The 19280-nt window shown below is 35.0% G+C and overlaps 4 protein-coding genes and 2 non-coding genes across 9 annotated transcripts; 3 read left to right on the top strand and 3 right to left on the bottom strand.

Moving 5' to 3' along the window:
* Positions 1-160: 160 nt before the first annotated feature.
* Positions 161-2255, top strand: LOC112791839 (uncharacterized protein At4g14342). Of its 2 annotated transcripts, XM_025834835.3 has the most exons (4): positions 161-494; positions 723-808; positions 887-1010; positions 2025-2255. In XM_025834835.3, the coding sequence occupies exons 1-4, from the start codon at positions 489-491 to the stop codon at positions 2070-2072; spliced, it is 264 nt and encodes an 87-aa protein (XP_025690620.1). In that variant the 5' UTR covers positions 161-488; the 3' UTR covers positions 2073-2255. The 2 variants fall into 2 exon arrangements, with proteins under 2 accessions (XP_025690620.1, XP_025690621.1); XM_025834836.3 differs by lacking the exon at positions 161-494 and having other exon boundaries at positions 717-808.
* Positions 2256-5691: 3436 nt separating this feature from the next.
* LOC112783135 (uncharacterized) lies at positions 5692-8926 on the bottom strand. Its single transcript, XM_072210929.1, has 3 exons — positions 8828-8926; positions 6528-7951; positions 5692-6421 (listed from the first exon to the last, which is right to left on the bottom strand). Exons 1-3 carry the CDS (start codon positions 8924-8926, stop codon positions 5692-5694), a joined length of 2253 nt encoding a protein of 750 aa, XP_072067030.1.
* Positions 8927-8982: 56 nt separating this feature from the next.
* LOC112791838 (protein PLASTID REDOX INSENSITIVE 2, chloroplastic) lies at positions 8983-11931 on the top strand. 2 transcript variants are annotated; one of them, XM_025834834.2, is made up of 4 exons: positions 8983-9574; positions 9671-9775; positions 11210-11420; positions 11519-11931. In XM_025834834.2, exons 1-3 carry the CDS (start codon positions 9323-9325, stop codon positions 11402-11404), a joined length of 552 nt encoding a protein of 183 aa, XP_025690619.1. In that variant the 5' UTR covers positions 8983-9322; the 3' UTR covers positions 11405-11420; positions 11519-11931. The 2 variants fall into 2 exon arrangements, with proteins under 2 accessions (XP_025690619.1, XP_025690618.1); XM_025834833.2 differs by having other exon boundaries at positions 11210-11931.
* Positions 11655-11728, bottom strand: TRNAN-GUU (transfer RNA asparagine (anticodon GUU)). Its single transcript has one exon. It is a non-coding gene; the product is annotated as a tRNA-Asn (tRNA).
* A 1250-nt stretch (positions 11932-13181) lies between the features above and the next one.
* Positions 13182-19157, bottom strand: LOC112791837 (uncharacterized). 2 transcript variants are annotated; one of them, XM_025834832.3, is made up of 9 exons: positions 18651-19157; positions 18152-18310; positions 17364-17447; positions 16644-16739; positions 15509-15598; positions 15279-15422; positions 14352-14459; positions 13645-13696; positions 13182-13561 (listed from the first exon to the last, which is right to left on the bottom strand). In XM_025834832.3, exons 1-9 carry the CDS (start codon positions 18987-18989, stop codon positions 13533-13535), a joined length of 1101 nt encoding a protein of 366 aa, XP_025690617.1. In that variant the 5' UTR covers positions 18990-19157; the 3' UTR covers positions 13182-13532. The 2 variants fall into 2 exon arrangements, with proteins under 2 accessions (XP_025690617.1, XP_029153077.1); XM_029297244.2 differs by having other exon boundaries at positions 16644-16733; positions 18651-19151.
* Positions 19158-19206: 49 nt separating this feature from the next.
* Positions 19207-19280, top strand: TRNAV-AAC (transfer RNA valine (anticodon AAC)). Its single transcript has one exon. It is a non-coding gene; the product is annotated as a tRNA-Val (tRNA).

Raw genomic sequence — 19280 nt, 5'->3', positions numbered from 1 at the left:
TATAATGAAATATAACATTGTGCCACCTTAATATGCATATTTTGATCCTGATGGACACCCACGTTAAGCTTAATCTTATAATCTCAACATTCAAATTATAATTGTTGTAAAATTTCGAAAATAATATTTTTTAAAATAAATTAAAGAAGTTGAAAAATATGAGAGCCGTGATCGAGACCTTGCCCTATGACTAGGAGCTTTTTGTTTCATAATAATTTGAGAATGTTACATCAATATTTTGTAAAAATTAAAATTTTTAGAAATAAAAAATATGTTTCTAAAATTTAAGATTTAATTATATTTTTTAATATTAACTGAGGAATATGATATTTCTGAAACAATAATATATAGATAAAACACCGCGTTTTTTAATTTTCCCAGAGCTTTCAAGTTTCAGGTTCAAAGCTCTGAGTGTAAGTGCAGCTCAACTTCTCTCTATCTCTGTTCTCTCACACACACAGGTAGCTCCTAATTTCTGAAGAAGGAATATGCAGGTACGAACCTTCAATCTCACATCTTCCTAATTTATTCAAAACCCTAATTTTTCTCTTCAGCTTTCGATGCTTTTGTTCTCTTCTTAAGTTCATGCTCTCAAACAAATGCACAGATTTGTTTTTTCTCCCCTTATTTTCAAGCTCTATGTAATTAAATTAGAATCAAATTCTTGTAAATTTCGTTCGGTTCGATGGTTCCTTTTTCAATTGTTGGGGGATTTTATGCAGGCAAGTGATAGGTTTAACATCAATTCCCAACTTGAGCATCTCCAAGCTAAATATGTTGGAACTGGGCATGCCGATTTGAACAGATTGTGAGATTTCTTTGTTCCTTTAGGGGAAAAAGGACTTTTTTTGGGTATTTTTTATTTATTTATTGTTCGAATGTGCAGTGAGTGGGCGGTGAATATTCAGCGTGATAGCTATGCTTCATATATTGGGCACTACCCTTTGCTTGCATACTTTGCTATTGCTGAAAATGAATCCATTGGAAGAGAACGCTACACCTTTATGCAGGTTATGCTTTGAGATCTTTTTCTTTTTATTTTTTCTATTTCAGTCACCTTATTAATTGCAAGATTCAATTATTATTATTTTGCCATTCCTTTTGAAATATAGATTGTAGATTATATTATGCTTGTGTTCCTGTATCTGCAATTTGGCTTGTTAAATCTATTGTCCTGTTTGATGATCAAGTTCTTATTTCTTGATGTATGCATGAGTGTTGTTTTAGTCAGATATGTGGAAGCCAGACAGGTTTTGAATAGGGCTCATGAGAAGTTATAGTTGTTACTGCTATATACATTTTGTTCTGATGGATATGAAGAATATCATACTACTTAATTCTTATTTTGGTAAAATATTATCTATTCTTGCTTTTTCATGGGAGTATTAGCCCCGCTCCCGACAAGTGACACTTTTTGCACTCTAGGTTCTTCCATTTGTGCTGCACATGGTCGTGGCCATTGTTTAACAATAGGTCTCTAGTTATAACTTCGAAGGATTATAAGTTTATGTTGCTTGCTTTATATTTTGTTTTTATTTCATATTGGTTGGAACTTGGAAATTGGTTTCTCAAATCTAAAGTTCATAGCTGTTTATTGTGAAGCTACTAGTTTCTTCTCTCTTTGGTAATCTTCTTGATATGTAGAACTATATTGTAAACTTGATGTTAGAAGAAGTTGAAATGATTGAGTTGTGAAGTGAGAATGGACATCTAGATGGGGGATGAGATGGAATACATCTAGTATTCATTTCTTAAAAAGTTAGATCGTAAGAATATATATAAAGTAAGGATCTTGAATCACACACTGTATGCCTCCAAAAGACTGTGCCAAGCAATTTGGGAAAGTTGGCACTTTGAATTTCAATTGCATATTTATTATTTTAGTGTATGTTTAATTAGGCATATTTTATGCTTATTGTTACTATATAGTATGAGATCTGGGTGTGCGAATTTTTCATGTGTGCTACATATTGTAGATGTAGAAGTTCTTACTCGTTTTATTGATGAATTCACTTTGTGTGCAGAAAATGCTTCTACCCTGCGGTCTCCCTCCTGAAAGAGAAGAAGATTGAGAATTTCCGTCTGGGGTACAAAGGGGAAAGGGCTAATCACAAAGTTTGTAGCCTTTGATAATTTATTGTACTGTTATTCTGATTGAAAACATATGGTTGTTGTTAGAGGTTACTGAATCATCTTCCTCTTTCTTGTAGATCCTTAAGATTTAGTTAAATGCATCTTGGAATATTGGCTCTTGAGAGGTTGAGTTTAGCTTTTTTTTTTTTTTTTTTTTGGCTTAAAGCATGGTCTTTATAAATTGTATGAGCTTGTGTATGCGTTTGGCATGAGAAAAGAAAAGGAATACTTATAAGACATAGGAGAATAGTAGAATCTAGAAGGCAAAGTGCAATAGGCATTTTTTTAATTTAAATATGAGTAAAGTGAGAATTAGATTCTTGAAGATTCCGATTTTAGATTAATTAGTTCTCAAAAAAAATTAATTAATTAGGTCATTTACAATAAGAAATGGTGGACATATATGTCCTTCTACGATAGTACGAAACGAAATAGGGTTTCTTATATATTTTGTTATCTACAGTGGTGTGTGTTTTATTGCTGCTATATGAACATAGAAACAAGGTAGTTTTGGATAGGAAAGTATTTATTATTTTTTTAGTTTTCATCTAATATTTATCAATTGTTTTTTATTTATTACAAATTTTACAAAAACAGGTAAAGTTTTACTTCAGAAGTTGTTATCTATATGACAATCTTTCATAAATAGACACATTACAATAGTTAATGGTACATATAAACATTACTGTTAACTGTTTGTTATTGTGGAGAACTAAATTAGTACTTTTTTTTAGGAACTAATTAATCGAAGTTAAAATTTTTAAAGACTTAATTGTTAGTTTATTCTTTAAACAAAAATTCTTTAATTCTCAATTTGGATTAAAAATGATTGTATTTTTGCATATTATCGTGGAGTAGCTAGCAAAATAAACGACAAATATTTTATACATATATTTTGCATATTTATGCATTAGTTAAAGATAGACAACTCTAATGCTTTTATATTATTATTTTTTATGCTTTTATACAAGTAGATGATATTAGTGCATTAAGTTTTTTCGAATAAAGTTGAGAGTGAAGTTGAGCAAGCCTTAGTTCAAATTTTTTATTTTAATATCATCATTTTTTGGCTTGATATTATCTGCACAGACTCAGCTACTTGAAAAGCTCGAGAATGACAGACATTGGCATATCTTGACAATGTGTATTACACAATTTGAAAAGAAAATTAAATATAACATTATTAATAAAATACATGTAGCAATTCAAGTTTAGAATTTCACTTAAGTTAAAAAAAAATGATACCTACTGTCAAAGCTTACTAGTATTTTTCATTAGGCAGTTAGCTTCAAATCATGACCACCAACTCATTCACATTTAAGAAGAGTTTTTTTTTTTTAAATCTGAGTTAGTTGTGTAATTAGCATGTTTTTACTCATAGTTAACATGTTTTACAAATTGTTGAGATAAGAATGAAGAGTCATTAGTTTGATGATGAGCTGAATAGGATTCTTTTTTTTTTTTTGGTAAATTGAGGGGCTAAAGGCCTAAGACAAAGAAAAACTAAAAAGTTACATTACGAGGCATAGCAGTCCCAAAAACATCATCAACAACTATGGAAGCAAGTAAGAGTGGAGCTGAGTTCCAGTATCTAATCTCCAGGTTCTGTTCGAGACTATGAGTAGCAAGCCAATCCGCACATCTATTCACTTCTCGATAGATATGTGTGAATCTAATTTTCCAGTCTCTATCGATGAGGGTTCTTATTCTAAGATATAGCACTGAACCCGAACCCCTTTTCTCCTTGTGACTCAAAATGCTCTCCACCACCGTTTTTGAATTGCATTCCACCCACACTTTTGAAAAATTTAGCGTCTTTGCCGTCTCCAAACCAATACACACTCCCCAGAGCTCAGCTATGAAGGCTGTGCAGAAGCCAATATTTTTAGAAAAACCTATTATCCACTGGCCGTCACTATTTCTAATCACTCCACCACATCCTACCTTATCTGGGTTGTTTATTGCGCTCCATCTGTATTCAATTTTACCCAACCATCAGAGGGTCTGTCCCACTTAATATTCATGAGAGTATATTGCTTAGGGTTGGGTCCATTTCGCCTAAAAATTTTCTGAATTTTCAAAGCATCTTCTTGAATAATCAAGTGTGACATTGGAGGTCTTCTATAATGGTCTTGGAAGATTTCCATGTTCCTCCAACTCCATAGTTTGAAACAAGCCACCATGAAAGTGTTAACCCACTCCACTTGAACCGAGGTACCCCAATCGAAGTTTAAACTCTGCTGAATCCATTCCTTACCCTGGATGTTGAAGAATATAGGCATGGCATCTGATTTGACCAATCTCTTCCACACCTTCTTGGCTTCAATATAGTCTCTAAGAACATAAATTGTATCTTCGATCTGATTGTTGCAATTATGGCAATTAGGGGAATTTTCATGCCACTTTTGCCTCCTTGAGTTCGTTGGCAGTTTCCCATGAGCAGCTATCCACATAAAATTTTTTATCCTCTGAGGTCCTTTCCAACGTCAAATTTGATTCCACATACTGTTATGACAAATTGGTAGATTAGCCAGAGCTTTATAAGCCGACTTTACCGAAACTTTGCCATCCTCCGAATGTCTCCAAGCTATATTGTCATGAGGGTCGGTTTCCTTTGGAGCAGGGATCTCGTTGATTCAAAGGATGAATTCTTCGGGCAAGTACTTTCTGAGCTCCTCCATATTCCATTTGTCATCTTGAGTAACTAAATCTGAAACCAACGCCTCTTCTTCAAAATTGGGGCCATTTGTATTTGCATGCTCAATCAGGCATCCATTCATGTTAAGCCAGTCCTCCTTCCAAAATCTGGTGTGTTTGCCATCTCCAACTTTGTGAACGGTACTTTCAACTATAAAGGGCCAAATCTGTTAGAGAGCTTTCCATAGTCTCGAACAATTTGCTTTGGCATAGGGGTTGAGCGTTTGATGGTCCACAATGAAGAGGACTCTGTTATCATTCCCCAACACAACTTTGCTAGGAAAGCCGTATTCATAACTAGGGATGGCAAAGCGGGCCGCCCTGCTCCGCATAGGCCTGCCCCATAAACGGGGCGGACCGGCCTGCCTTGCCAACTAAAATGGGTTTAAAATGCTAGCCTGCCCCACTTTATGGAGGGTTGGCGGGCTAGCCCGCTTATTTTTTTTTTTGAAAAATAAAATTAATTAAAATTAACCAAAAAATTATAATTAAAAAATTAAATACAAATAAAAAATAGTCAAATTATAATATAATTTTTTACTATTTCTTATAAAAATTTTAACTTCAATAAAATTGTTCAAAAATAATATTTGTCAATAGAATCATCTTTATTTTAAAAAATAAGTCACATAATTTGAGCATATATACAAAATTGTAAAATAAAATAAATAAAGTTAATAACTAAAAGAAGAATAAAAACAAAAAATAAAAAAAGTGTTTAAAAATTCTATAATTATTAATTTTATAATAGTAATCACTCTTTTATTTAATAAAAAAAGAAAAATAAAAATCTTCGACCCGGCGGACCGGCCCGCCCCGCCAAAACCCGCCAATTTGGCGGTGCGGGTTTGGCGGGTTCCTTTAATTTGGTGGGCTCCAAATCCTATTCCGACCCGCCTTTTTTAGCGGGTTTAGCGGATCGGCCCTGCGGACTCGACCCGTTTTGCCACCCCTATTCATAACATCTAATTTCCTCAAACCTAACCCACCAGCTTCCTTGGAAAAACACAGAGTATTCCAATTTATGAAGTGTGCCTTTCTCCTATCTTGATCATCGCCCCAAATAAAGCGTCGTTGTTCTTTCTCCACCTGATTGCAGATAGACTTTGGGATCTTGCTATGTTGCATCGAAAAGAAGGCTATAGGTGTGATGGCTGATTGAGCTAGAACCACTTTCCTTGCCATCGATAAGCTATCCCGTTTCCATCCCTGCAAACAACCCTTCACCTTGTCAATAATATGACTATAGCTTTGTTTGGTGCCTCTTCCTTCCAAGATGTATGCCCCCAAATATCTACCAACTTCCCTCGTCTCTTTGAAACCTGCAAGATCAACAATCTCCTGTCTCTTAGCCGGGTTAACCTTCTTGGAGAAGAAAACTTGAGTTTTTTGGCCATTCACTATTTGTCCTGATACTTCACAAAATTTATCCAAACAGGATTTAATAACCTCCATTTGGATGCAAAAAGCTTCTCCAAAGAGTATCAGGTCATCTGCAAACATCAAATGTGAGATGGACAGACCATGCTTACCAATCCTAAAAGGTCTCCATTCGCCCTTGACAACCTTATCCTCAATCAAATGTGCTAATCTGTCCATGCAAATAACAAAAATATAGGGAGACAAAGGGTCCCCTTAGCCTATTAGCAATTACCTTTGTAATCGTCTTGTAAGAAACGTTACATAAGAAAATAGGCCTGAACTGAGTAACGAATTTTGGTTGATCATTCTTGGGGATCAAAGCAAGGAAAGTGTTATTGACCTCCTTAATGTTACTAGGGTTGGACCAGCAATTCATGACGAAACTCTTTAAACTGCTACCTACCAGTTCCCAATTAGTTTTATAAAATCCCGCTGGTAATCCATCTTCACCAGGGGAATTGAGAGACCCCATAGCAAATATGGCTTGTTCTATTTCATCTGCTTCTACAACCCTTTTCATTTTGAGCATGTCACCTAGTTCCATCTCTGGATAGATAGTCTGCGTGTGAAGATTAAAATCTCTGTTGGGATTGATTTCCTGGAACAGATGCTTGAAATAGGTACAGACATGAACTTTGAGACTGTCCAGGTTATCAATCCAGCTACCACCAGAGTCTCTTAGCTTGAAAATCTTGTTTCTTCTTCGGCGAATAATGGCTTTGGTGTGATAATATCTTGTATTACGATCTCCTTCAACCATCCAAGTCTCTCTGGATTTTTGTATCCAGAACATTTGTTCTCTATCCAAGATTACCTCTAGTACTTTGATAAAATCATCCTCCAGATTGTCCAAGAACTCACTTCTCCCATATCTAGGGGAATTCTGAATCTCCTTCAACCTGCTGAGTAAAATCCTCTTCTGATTGAAGATGTTTCCGAAAGTGTTATGGTTCCACTGCTTTACTTTCTCCACAAACACCTTTATAGATTGCTCAATGGCCAAATCTATGTTCCAGTTATTCTTGAGAAAGGGTTGAAACTCTTTGTGCTGCATCCACATGTATTCGAATCGAAATGGCTTGTTTTTCAAAACATGACTGTTACCTGTACACTTAATCAAAATGAGATGATGATCGAATTTTATCCGCGGTAGAGTTTCTATATAGGCCTCATGAAAACAGATCCTCCAATCAGGATTGGATATGGCCCTATCCATACGCTTGAAGACTCTTTCTCTGCCCTGCCAAATTGGACCTCTCCAGGTAAAGTGCGTACCTTGGAAACCCAAATCCATGAACCCGCACAAGTCCATCCAGTCCCTAAAACGCCTTATCTGAGCTAAGTTGGGAGGTGCTCCTCCTTTTTTTTCACTTATGTCACTGATATCATTGAAGTCCCCGCAGAGCATCCAAGGACAGTTCATTGTAGGGTCCAGATTAGCAATATAATTTCTCAACTCCCTTTTTCTTTCTTCATTTGGATTAGCATAGACGATAGTAAGGAACCATTTCTTCAGATTGTATGAAACTGAGATGTGCAAAGCTTGTTCGTTTCTACTTATCTCTTGAATTGAAAGATTGGGATTATTCCACATGAGCCATATTTCTCCTGAGAACCCTTGAGCATCAATCACCAAATTGAAGTTAAAACCTGTTTTTTTAATAGCATTTTGTGCAACTGTACCACTGCACCTCGTCTCCTGTATTGCAACTAAGTCCGGCTTGTATTGAAATACATACTCTTTTAAAACTCTAGTGAAATTTGGGCTAGCAGCCCCTCTGGCTGAATAGGATTCTATTAAGATAAGAGTGAAGATTTGTTTGATGATATGAGCTGAATAAGATTCTATTAAACTCAAAATAAAATAATTAGGCTAACAATAGAAATATATACTATAGGATAATTGATTGTTTGGGTATTTTCTTATGTTAAAAAAATTTTTATTTCCTGAATTTTGAAAACAAAACTATGAAGTTACAAATAGATATCAGACAAAATGTAAAATTATACAAATTTCATGAGTAAGATACTATTTTTTAATTTGGATAAAGATTATCAATACAAAAAAAAAAAGCAAAATACAGAACATGAGATTAAAAATTTTAAGTTCTCCTAACATAACATAGGATATAAGAGACCTTTCAAAGCATTAGCTGAATTCTACTTTGATTTCTAGTCAAGTGTCTATTTTAATTTGTAACTAAGGCAAACGAATAATATACTTAACAAAGCAAATTACTTATTTTTTATAATAACAAAATAAAATTAAAATGGAACATATATAGATCTTTGATGATACTTTTTTTTATTTATCATAGACAAACAAATAAACATAGGTATCTCTATTCAATTTAAACAAATGATAAAACACAAAATCTATTAAATTTTATAATATAAAAAAATAATTTTGGCAAAAGTTACATAATGCACCTAAAAAAAATAAATTTATGGAGAATTTAAAAACAAAAAAATTATTGGAAGAGCCCTAACAATGACAAAAACAAAACAAAACTACCTAAGCATAACAAAAATATCTGTGCATAAAAAGACGAAGTTGATAGAAACGAAAGTATACCAAAATAAGCAGCCGATGTTTTGCACCAATGGCAACATCATCTGTCTCGCTGGGAGCTACACCCGGGTTCGAATCCTCGGTGAGAATTATAGAACCCATGTTAGTAGTGTACCCATATAGTGTGTGTGAGTGTGTTGTGTGAGTGTGTAATGCATGGGTATAATACCTAGAATTGGGGGTTATTCAATTTACTTGACAAAAAAAAAGTATACCAAAAAAAGAAAAAAAAGAAACACCGGAATAATGAAAATGTTAAAAGAGGGGAAATTAAAAAACAAAGAACATGATGAAGAGCATAATAGAATAATTTTATCTTTTTAAATTTTATTTGTTAATTCTTCTTTGATAATTAAAATAATTTCTTAACGGTCCTTCACACAAACTTTTCCCAAAGATATAAAGAATCTGTGAGAAAAACAGTGAGTTGAGTCTCAAGACATTTGAGCTTAGGAAAAAGAAGCCAGAGATAAAGCTTTGTTCTTTAGAATTTAGACCATGGCTTTCGCTACTGCTACGTGTCTTGCACCTTTCTTCCTTCCTCCTCCTTCTTCTTCTTCTTCTTCGTTCCCATCGTTGCGTTCGTTATGCTTCTTCACAAGTGTCACCACCCCCAGAAGCAACCGACGTTTCTCGTTTCCTTCTGCAAACGAAAAGTTCGCAACTTTACCACGTTCATCCCCTAATAAGCTCACCACCCGCTTTTCTGAGTACAAATTCCCCGACCCTATTCCAGAATTTGCAGATGCTGTGAGCTTTTTCCCTTCCACTCTTTTGGGCTCGCTCAGTTTATTTTAATGGTAAATTCACTTCTTTTGTACCTGTTTTGGTTTGTGTTTGTTTCAGGAGACAGAGAAGTTCAGAAATCACCTTCTGCAGAAGCTTTCAAAGCCTTCAAAGAAAGACACGTATGGAGAATCGGTTGAAGAAGTTGTGGGAGTATGCACTGAGGTAGATTTTCCTGCTTCATGCCCCCCATTTTACTTTTCTCTAGCTAACTTGGTTCCTCACAAGATTTTTATTGATGGATATTTTGCTCTTTTGTTTGTGTTAAGTGCCGAGTTCTGTTTGTGTATATGGTCCATGTTGTAATAGCTTAGTATTAGTATTGTGAAAGATCCCATTTTTGAAGGTTCTCCTATCCTTGACTATGGTGAAGATAGGCAGTGTTTGGCAGCTGGGCAGGACAAAAATCCAGAGACGGAAATTTGTATGTGTTTTGTCTCGGCTACCATAAACAGCCTTAGGGAATAGGAATAAGATTAAGGGTTCTGTTTTGTGTAAATAACTACATATGGGGTGTGAGACTACTACAGATAATCCAATAGTGGATGAGGTATGAGTTGGCCCCGGTATGTTCACATGATCTGTTTCATAAGGTTAATGATTAGTTGATAGTGGAAACTCAGGTGCAGTCGACTTCACTTGAAGTTGATAACTGAGAGTCGTTAGATGATTTGACTAATTTGACTAAATTTTCATCTAGCGTCTCTCAGCTATCAACATCACGTGAAGTCGACTGCACCTGAGTTTTCACCTTAATTGATTATAGCATATCACTCTGATTTTTCAGCATGCCAAACTTGTGACCCTGCTTTGTGGCATTTCTGGTTTCCTTTTTCTTTTTTTCTTCCTTCTTACCCCCCTTCATTCATAGATGAGTGCTGTGACCTCTGCATGTGAAGTAAGGTCTAAGGGAACATGTTGAATTTTGAAGTCAATTTTTTAATGCTTATGTTGGAGTCTTTTTTGTGTTTATTTAGTCTGTGGAATTTCTGAATGTTATTTTTCCACTGGTGAGTGATGAGTGATGAGAGGTATATATTCAGGTTGACATGTGTACTGACTACTGAGGTCGTAAGGAACTAATGAATTTAGAAGTGATTTGTAATGCCTGGTTAGATAAATCAATGTTTAGTAGTTTACTTTGTGGCATTTCTGTTTTTTTCTTTTCTTCACTGATGAGTGATGAGAGGGCTATACTTTTAGGACAATCTAGCCCCTAAAAGTTGACTACACGAGGATATTTTAAGTACCAGGAAAAAGGAACAGATCAAGGAGCAGATGAAGTTTTATCTGTTTTTATGTCAAATGTTTCCATTTTCCATGTTATTGTCCTTGGAATTAGGAAGTGTTGATAATAACTTGAATGCCTTTCATATTTGATTGTCACACAACATTGCAAATGCTAACTTGATGCACTCTTTATGTTCATTGGCATGACATGAATCTGATAAGTGTTTGATTCGTTAAGGTAGTTCATTCTTGTGAATCTTCATTGTGTATCAGTGCTTTTATTCTTGTGCTTGAGTTAATTAGTGATATGATATAGTCAATGAGAGCTGTGACTTATGCAATAACACATTGAATGATTGAGTTGAACAGATTTTTAGCACGTTCTTACATTCTGAGTATGGAGGTCCAGGGACTCTCTTGGTCATTCCATTCATTGACATGGCTGATGCCGTAAGCGAACGGGGGCTGCCGGGAGGACCACAAGCTGCACGTGCCGCTGTAAAATGGGCCCAAAGTAATGTTGACAAAGACTGGAGGGAATGGAATGGCGGTGATAGCAACTAAGAGGGTACCTCTTCATGTATGTTAATCAATTACTTAGTTCTCTAACAACTGAGTTTGAGATGCTTATGTTGTAGGAGCTAAATAAGCAGTTTTGATATTTTATTTTTCTCCCAGACTCAAGATGGACCTCAAAAAACAAGACACCAGATAGTATTTGTGGAATGATTGTAGGGAAATTCTATGCAAGAGGGGCATGAAGCATTTGATATATCTATTAGGAAATATATTACTTTAGACCAGGAAAAAAAACCGCTAGAAGAAGGGCTTAAACCTTCGACCTTGTGGTTAACAGCCACACGCTCTAACCAACTGAGCTATTCCAGCTAGATGTATGAATATTATATTTTTTATTTTTTAAATTCTAGATCAGGCATAGTTATTCCCATGGAGATAGATATACTTTGATCAACTGTACTACTACAAGATTACTTTACCCGCCCAAAACAAAGTTCGTAAAACCCATTTTAGCTTGGGAATTGGGATCCGTTATTATTTTTTATATTCATATTAAAAATTGTTATTATTAATTAATTATGTATTTAGATTTTTTTTAATTAACAAAGTAAAGAGAATAAATATTAGTTATTAAGAACATATTAATGTTAAAATGATATTTATTATAAAAGGCATATATGCCCAATGAGATTGATTTAACAAAAGTTTAAATGGAAGACCAAATTTTCTGAAACTAGGTAAATAGCAATATCACCTGAGTATATTAGTAAATAAAATTAAATGTGTAAATATATTAAGTGAAAAAATATATTGTTTCCTATGCTACTTTTGTATATTTAAATAATGTAACACATCAACCATGCATGTAAGAAATCCTACGGCATTCTGAAGAAAGTCAAGAAACATATAATCATATGTTCATACCTGATTCAAAGAACAGTCAGGTCCAAAATATGTAAAGCCTAATCAACATGCAAGGGCTTCACCGAAACCTACCCAATCTTGTGGAGGTTGGACTGGACGACGCCAATATCAACCCTACCTACTCGAATCAATAACTAATTCTTATAACCTCTCTCGTTCATCTAGAAAGAAGATCGAAACAACCTCCCTAACAAAAAGGATTTGGTTGGACACAACCACTAAAAATCTTAAGCCTCACGTTCAGTCCAAATCACAGTTTGGATAACATTCAAAACACCATATATAAATGTCATTTGCATTTTTTTTTGTGTAAAACGTTGATAGGGCACGCCGTCGTCTTCTCCATTATCATGATGCCAAAAAGGCGTGTCATATAGAATTATTTTATTCAGCATTGAACATCCCATAGAGAGATCAATTCAGCGCATGGTTATTGGTTAAACGAGATATAATTACGTGGTGGTGGATGACATTCAATAATGTTGCTAGCACATAATGTTGAAATAGGGCAACTAAATTCTTGAAGAAATTTGCGATAGATTTATAGGCCTTACAGAAAATAAAATATCAAATACATCTCTGAAAAATTTGTGATGGACTTATCAGATCGAAATAATGTTACTAACACATGATCCATTCTTCATTTAGGGACTCATAACCCTACTGTTACAATTTTTCAAAGGACAGGCGCATACTTTTTTTCTCTTAAGAGACATATAAACCATCGCAAAATTTTCTGAAAGACTTTATTTTCTAAGTCTGTCGCAAAATTCCTCAAAGATCTACCTATCTTATTATCTCACGTAATATAATCATGCCATTTTCTCGCTGAAGCTCGAAGCAAGAAAGCACTGAGATTTGCGAAAGCAATAAGCACAAATAATTACAATCAGCCATGTTTAACACGATGAAAGTCGATTGCATTAACGAATACTCTTCGATGCACGCAATAACTTAAAATTACAAGCCACACATTAAGGCTAGAAATGTACATTGCAATTTGCAAGTATAATTGAACAAGAATCGTGTACGAAACACAGGAAGAATCGAGTTTCTGTCCTTCCATATTCCCAAGAATGTTAATGAGCAATTTTCAGTCCCACATATTCTATTGAAAAGGCTAATGCTAATAGTTACCAACTTACCATCAAAATCAGAATGATTCAAGTGATAAGGTGGACTCTACAATTTCTAGATATGTCAGCTACAAACGCAAGACATAACCAGAATCTAGCATGATTGAATTAATCTACACACGTTCTTCCTGTACTTGGCCATCTGTATACCAGAGAAAGTTTTCAAAATTGAATGCAGGTATATACTTGGAGCTGAAGTAATCTACGAATTAGAGAAGGACTCACCAGCGAGATTGATTGCCAAATTTGCTTGCGCATCAGCTTCAGAGTTCAAGTTCTTCACAAGGGAAACAAAATTATTTTCATAAATTAAAGAATAATTCTTATCCATGCACTGACACGATAAAAGATGCTATTCTGGAAACACAGAAATATCTAAAAGGAAACAAGTGATTTATTAGATAAATGATTACTAAAAGGGGAACTGGAATTTCATCAACACTCAACAAACTGAATTCAGGACATGGCTAACCTTAATGTCCTTTCTGGAGTAATATTAAGCATCCAGGAAATAATAGCCATTACGTTATTAAATAAAATAAATAAAAAAAAAAAAAAGATAAACATAAAAAAACAACCAAAATATCAATGTTCATCTTATAGAATTCAGTAAAACGAATCTTAATCACTAAGGAGACAATACCATTGGTTTTTCAGTTAAGAAATAATAGCCTAGGTTGAACAGCTTCCTATAATTCATTTGTGTTTTACACAAATACGTCTTTTTGTAAGGAATATGGCACCCTTAGGAGGCTACAAAAAGCATTACATTATTGGATTGTCAAATAAATCAATTTTACAGTAAACGTCTATTTCCTTTGTTGATGTTTTTATAGGGATTTCTCTTTATTGATCACTTTACAAGACCAAGGAGTTCTACAAAAAGCCCAAAACATTACAGACATACCAATAGCTAAGTCAATAGTACCTACCCTTAAAACATGGCTGATCTGGAAGAGAGAAAATTGATCCTTGAGTTCTTTTGCCACCTTATACAATGTAGACAAGTTTTCATTCTTGACCTTCCATGAACCATCAATCTGTTTGATTCAATAGCATGAGATTATTGGGAGGGGAAGAAAAACTACAAATTATAGAAATTGGTAACCATTTAGTTGCAAATGAAACTAGGATAAAGATAAAGATAAAGAAGAGCATAGATGAAATCATATACTTTTCTTCTATTTAGACTCTAGAGGATATTTTCAAATTAAAATTCAGGTTTCCCACCATGTCATTAACCCATAATTTGCTTTAAAAATAACTGACTTCAGCACCCAGTGGGTTATTTTATTATCAAGTCCCAAAGTAAAAGATTTGTAGTTTACTAGTGTCAGTATTTTGATAATATCAGTCACCAGTGTGGTGATGCATCATGACTGCATATCCTATAACTTGTTAAGACGCAAGTATACAATGTTTATAAGCATGCTAAAATTTAAGGGCTACAAGAATTGATGGGTTGAAATTAAAGTTACGATGCTTGCTAACAAAAGCAACGGTTATTGTTCCTTGGTTAACCAAAGATCCAAAAGCCTGGTGAGCAGGATGACGAAAGGTCAGCTCAAATCAAAGTATTGAAATTCACTGTAAGCCAAAAACCACATCAAGTCTTTCTCAAGGAAGCTGGGTGTGCCACAAGGTTACAAGGCCATTGGTGAAGACAGTTTTTATTATTATTATTATTTTGGTACTAAGACAGTCTTTAAACAGACAACAGGAGGTCTTTAAGATCAGAACATAAATGTTGAAATACAGAGAAGAAAAGGAGCCGTTAGATGCAAACTATAAGGAAACAACAAAAATAGCTCATGTATACCAGAATAAACTAACTGATGTAAGCATAAAAGATGGCCAACCTGCATGCAAACAAGCTTGGAGTCACCCTGGATACGGATAGAAGAAAATCCCTTTTTAAGAGCATATCTCATTCCTAATATCATTGCACGATATTCAGCAGCATTGCATGTTGCTATACCCACACCTTCACGCAACCTACAAATCTTTAAAGTAATAAACTAATAATAGCTAATGGGATTAAGGGTTGTAAAAAATGATACATATATAAACAGCAACATCAAATGTATACCACACTTCCATCAGTAGAACGCAAAATAGCCCCAGCACCGGCTTTTCCAGGATTTCCTTTTGATGCACCATCGAACTCAAGAAGGCAGGTCTGATACAAAGGGATAGATGACTATAAAGATTTTCTTTTTATTTTTACTTTTTCTATAAGCAAAAAAGAGATTTAAAAGCATCAAATAATCAAATGAATCCTAAGTTAATAAGAAATATTCACTCAGAACATCAATATTCAATAGGACTACTTGAGATCACCCTATAAAACTTGAATTTGCATTTTCTTTCTCCCCTTTCTAATAAAGGAGTTAGCAATCTATTCGAGTTTAACCAATGAATAGTGCTTCTGATGAAACTGGAATAGAGGGAAAGTGATGAAAGAGGTGTCACTGTGTTATTGAACTGATCTTGGTCAATGTGGCTCAAACTCTCCAAGAGCTAACTGTTCCCTAATTTGGAAGGATTTTCCAACTCCCCGAGAGCTAACTGTACTCAACCAACTGAACAATCTCTAAGGCTCTAACTACTCTTATAGCAGATATTTATTCCCCCAATGCATTCCTGACTACCCATCCCTAGTTTATTAAATTATTGCTGGATTTACAACTTGGGCTGTTGGCCCATCATCCCTCGCTCTTCTCCTCATATAGACTTTCAAATAAGGGCTGTCACTTATCAACATCTCAGGCTGCCCAGTGCATGGTGGACAGACGAGAAATTATTGTCTTGGTCAAATGTGGGTCATAACGTTGCAAATTGGCAAGAAAACTATGCATAAAATGATGTGAAGGAAATAATGTAACTTGTGTGTCACTTGATATTTTATATAAAATGCAACTACTTTCAACTATTTATAAGCCAACTGAACTAACATGGTGTCATGTGCATTTTAGTCAATATTTTACTAAAAACCCTAAGAGCATCACCATTCAATCATTCCCTTAAATACCTTTTTTTTTCCAAATAAAAGGAAAGTGACATGTCATTGTGGATGTAACTTTGGTAGACTGTCATTCAATAGTTTAATTATTATAATCCCTCATGGTTTAAGCATGGTAGTTATTGTTGAAATAACAGTAGCACCAAGCAACAAAAAAAAAAAAGGATTCATGCGCATCAATATATTATCTTTTACTGCTTACATTTCCATAAGGTTCTTCAGCTGCTGCAACATGATCTAACTTGACTTGCTTTCTGAAGGGATCTTCGGAGATGGAGGCCATTCCAGTTACCTTTTGCTACGCAATAATGAAATGTCTTAAATAGATTTTAAAAAGTGCCAAAAAAAGAGTTTGAACTCTGCATCCAGTTAGGAAACACACAGAATTTTAAAATTTATAAAAAAAAAAAAAAAAGTGATAGATGATGCCAGTACAAGTGTAGTATCTGGTACAGAAAGTCCAGTGTACGTTTTTTATTACATTACTACCAAACAATAATTCAAGCCTTTATATAAGTTAAACTTCTGCCAGCATGCGTAGCACATTATTACTCGTCTTTACTACCATATATTTACACAGATGCATATGATTAATACCATGTGACAGAAAATGGGTGACAATTATTATAAATTTCCAGCTAACTAAGAACCAATGCAGCAAAATGTAACCTACAGTTAGAGGGACAGATAAAAGAGTACAGTGTAGAGACATGTAATGGGTGTTATATAGATAACATAATTCAGATATCTATAATAACAATGATATCCAAACTTTTCTCAATATGAAAGTTGCTCAAGAATTGATAATTTTAACACAAATTTAAAATTTACAACATATTTGACATAAATAACATTTTTAGGCATGTAGTTATTATATTTGGCTTCTTGATAACCATGTACTTCCAAATTGTAGGAAACTTACCACATTATCTAGTTCAAGCATCTCTACAGATCTCTTTTTCGATACATCGTTACTTGAAGTGGCCCTTTCAATAGAAGCAGGATCCTGAGACATATAATCCATGATTAGCTTAATGAATAAACCTCATACTTATTTAAATGGTATTTAGAGGGTACATACTATGTAGGGAGAAAGCATAAGCTTTTATGAAGAAAACAGCAATGTGTCAGCCATAAATCTAGATGATATGTTTACAGAAGGAAAAAGTTTACACAACATACAACTTCCCACTACCTAGATGATATATAAGAATACATGATAAAATGGGGATTTCTAATCTCTATCAAAAAGTAACAGAGCATATCAATGAAAAAGAGAGAATTTTAAGCCATACAGGAAAATATTATCTTGCAAGAGTATAGAAGTGTACAGGCCATACAGGAAATACTCCCGTGTCCCATAAGAGTCATCTATACCCTTCTAATATGAATGTAATAGATATTTTACACAACCTTGGAGCAAATTCGACTATCAACTCAAATTACTCTAAATCAAAACTTGGCCAAGACCTTTGATTCAAAATTAATGTTAAGGATGCGATATAAGCTTGGGATCAAAGATGATAAATAATATGGACAAGAGAAAAAATAGTATCGGTAGAACTTAGAAGTGGACATAAATTTTAATAGAATGGAATACCTTCAACTAACAGCTATACTAACTTTTTTCGCATGCTATGTTGGTCAGGCAAGAAGTAACAGATTTGACAAAATGAAAATAATATTGAACACAATGGAAAAGTTACATACTTTGAAAGGGCAAGGAACAAGCATGCCAAACAAATCCTCTGTCAAATCAGCAGCTCTAATTGTGTACAAAGCATTCTTGAGTCCACGCGAAACAAGATAATTCTGAGTATCCTTCGACAAAGAATATCCCTTGTACACACTAACAGGAGGATCACATACCTGAAAGGCAAGACAATAACACAATGGGAAAAGTCAATACCTCATTCTCAATAGCCTTTGAATATTCCTTCTACATTTCACTATTGTCATGGGAAACAAGAACAACAAACAAAACAACCACATAAATAGCCACTAGTGTCCTGTCCAATAAAACAGATAAATTAACACCACCACCCATTGTAATCATGCTAGAAGGTTACAAGCAGATAAGAGAATAATTATCTAAAAAGGGGAAACAACAAAAAGTAATTCGAATAGTAGCAACAATAGAAACTAATTGTTAGAAACATGAATAAGAGAGCATTATAGATAATATAGGGTTCCAAAAGAGAATAATTACAGAGGATCCAACTTGAGACTGGCAATCAACGAGTGTATTATATACTCCAACAACGTCCCCCTTTCGGACCACAAAGAAGGCGTCCTTCTCCTCGTGCTCCATAACAGACGCCACAGGTTCAGGCTCCACCACCTTCTTCTTGCGGCCTTTCTTGGCGGAGGAGGAGGAGGAGGAGTAGCAGCAGCGAGAGGGAAACCTAGCAAGTACGAATTGAGAGCGGGGAGAGAGAGTAGGAGGAAGAGTTAGCTTAATGGGGAAATTGCAGAGGGAACGGCGGCTGGATAGGAAGCGAGCGAGGATGGCGGCAGTGTAGGATGAGAGGTTGGAGAAGCAGTTCATGACACAGCTGCAGGGTTAGTTGCAACCGATTCCTTCCCCTGCGAAGCGGTGGTTACTGGTTAGAGTGAGGGAGAATGTGCACGATGCTGAGACTGTAGCTAGCTGACTGAGGTCTCAGGCCGGGGTTTTTGTTTTTGGCGGCTTTTTGGTCTCAATTATGATGGGCTCGGCTTAAATTTTTTTTATTATGATATAGACCCAGCCGACAAACATGGAAGGTGTCGTGGTGTAGTTGGTTATCACGTCAGTCTAACACACTGAAGGTCTCCGGTTCGAGTCCGGGCGACGCCA

This window comes from Arachis hypogaea, chromosome 13 (genome assembly GCF_003086295.3).
Source record: "Arachis hypogaea cultivar Tifrunner chromosome 13, arahy.Tifrunner.gnm2.J5K5, whole genome shotgun sequence".
Classification (NCBI taxonomy): Eukaryota; Viridiplantae; Streptophyta; class Magnoliopsida; order Fabales; family Fabaceae; genus Arachis; species Arachis hypogaea.
This window is presented reverse-complemented; position numbering and strand designations above follow the sequence as displayed.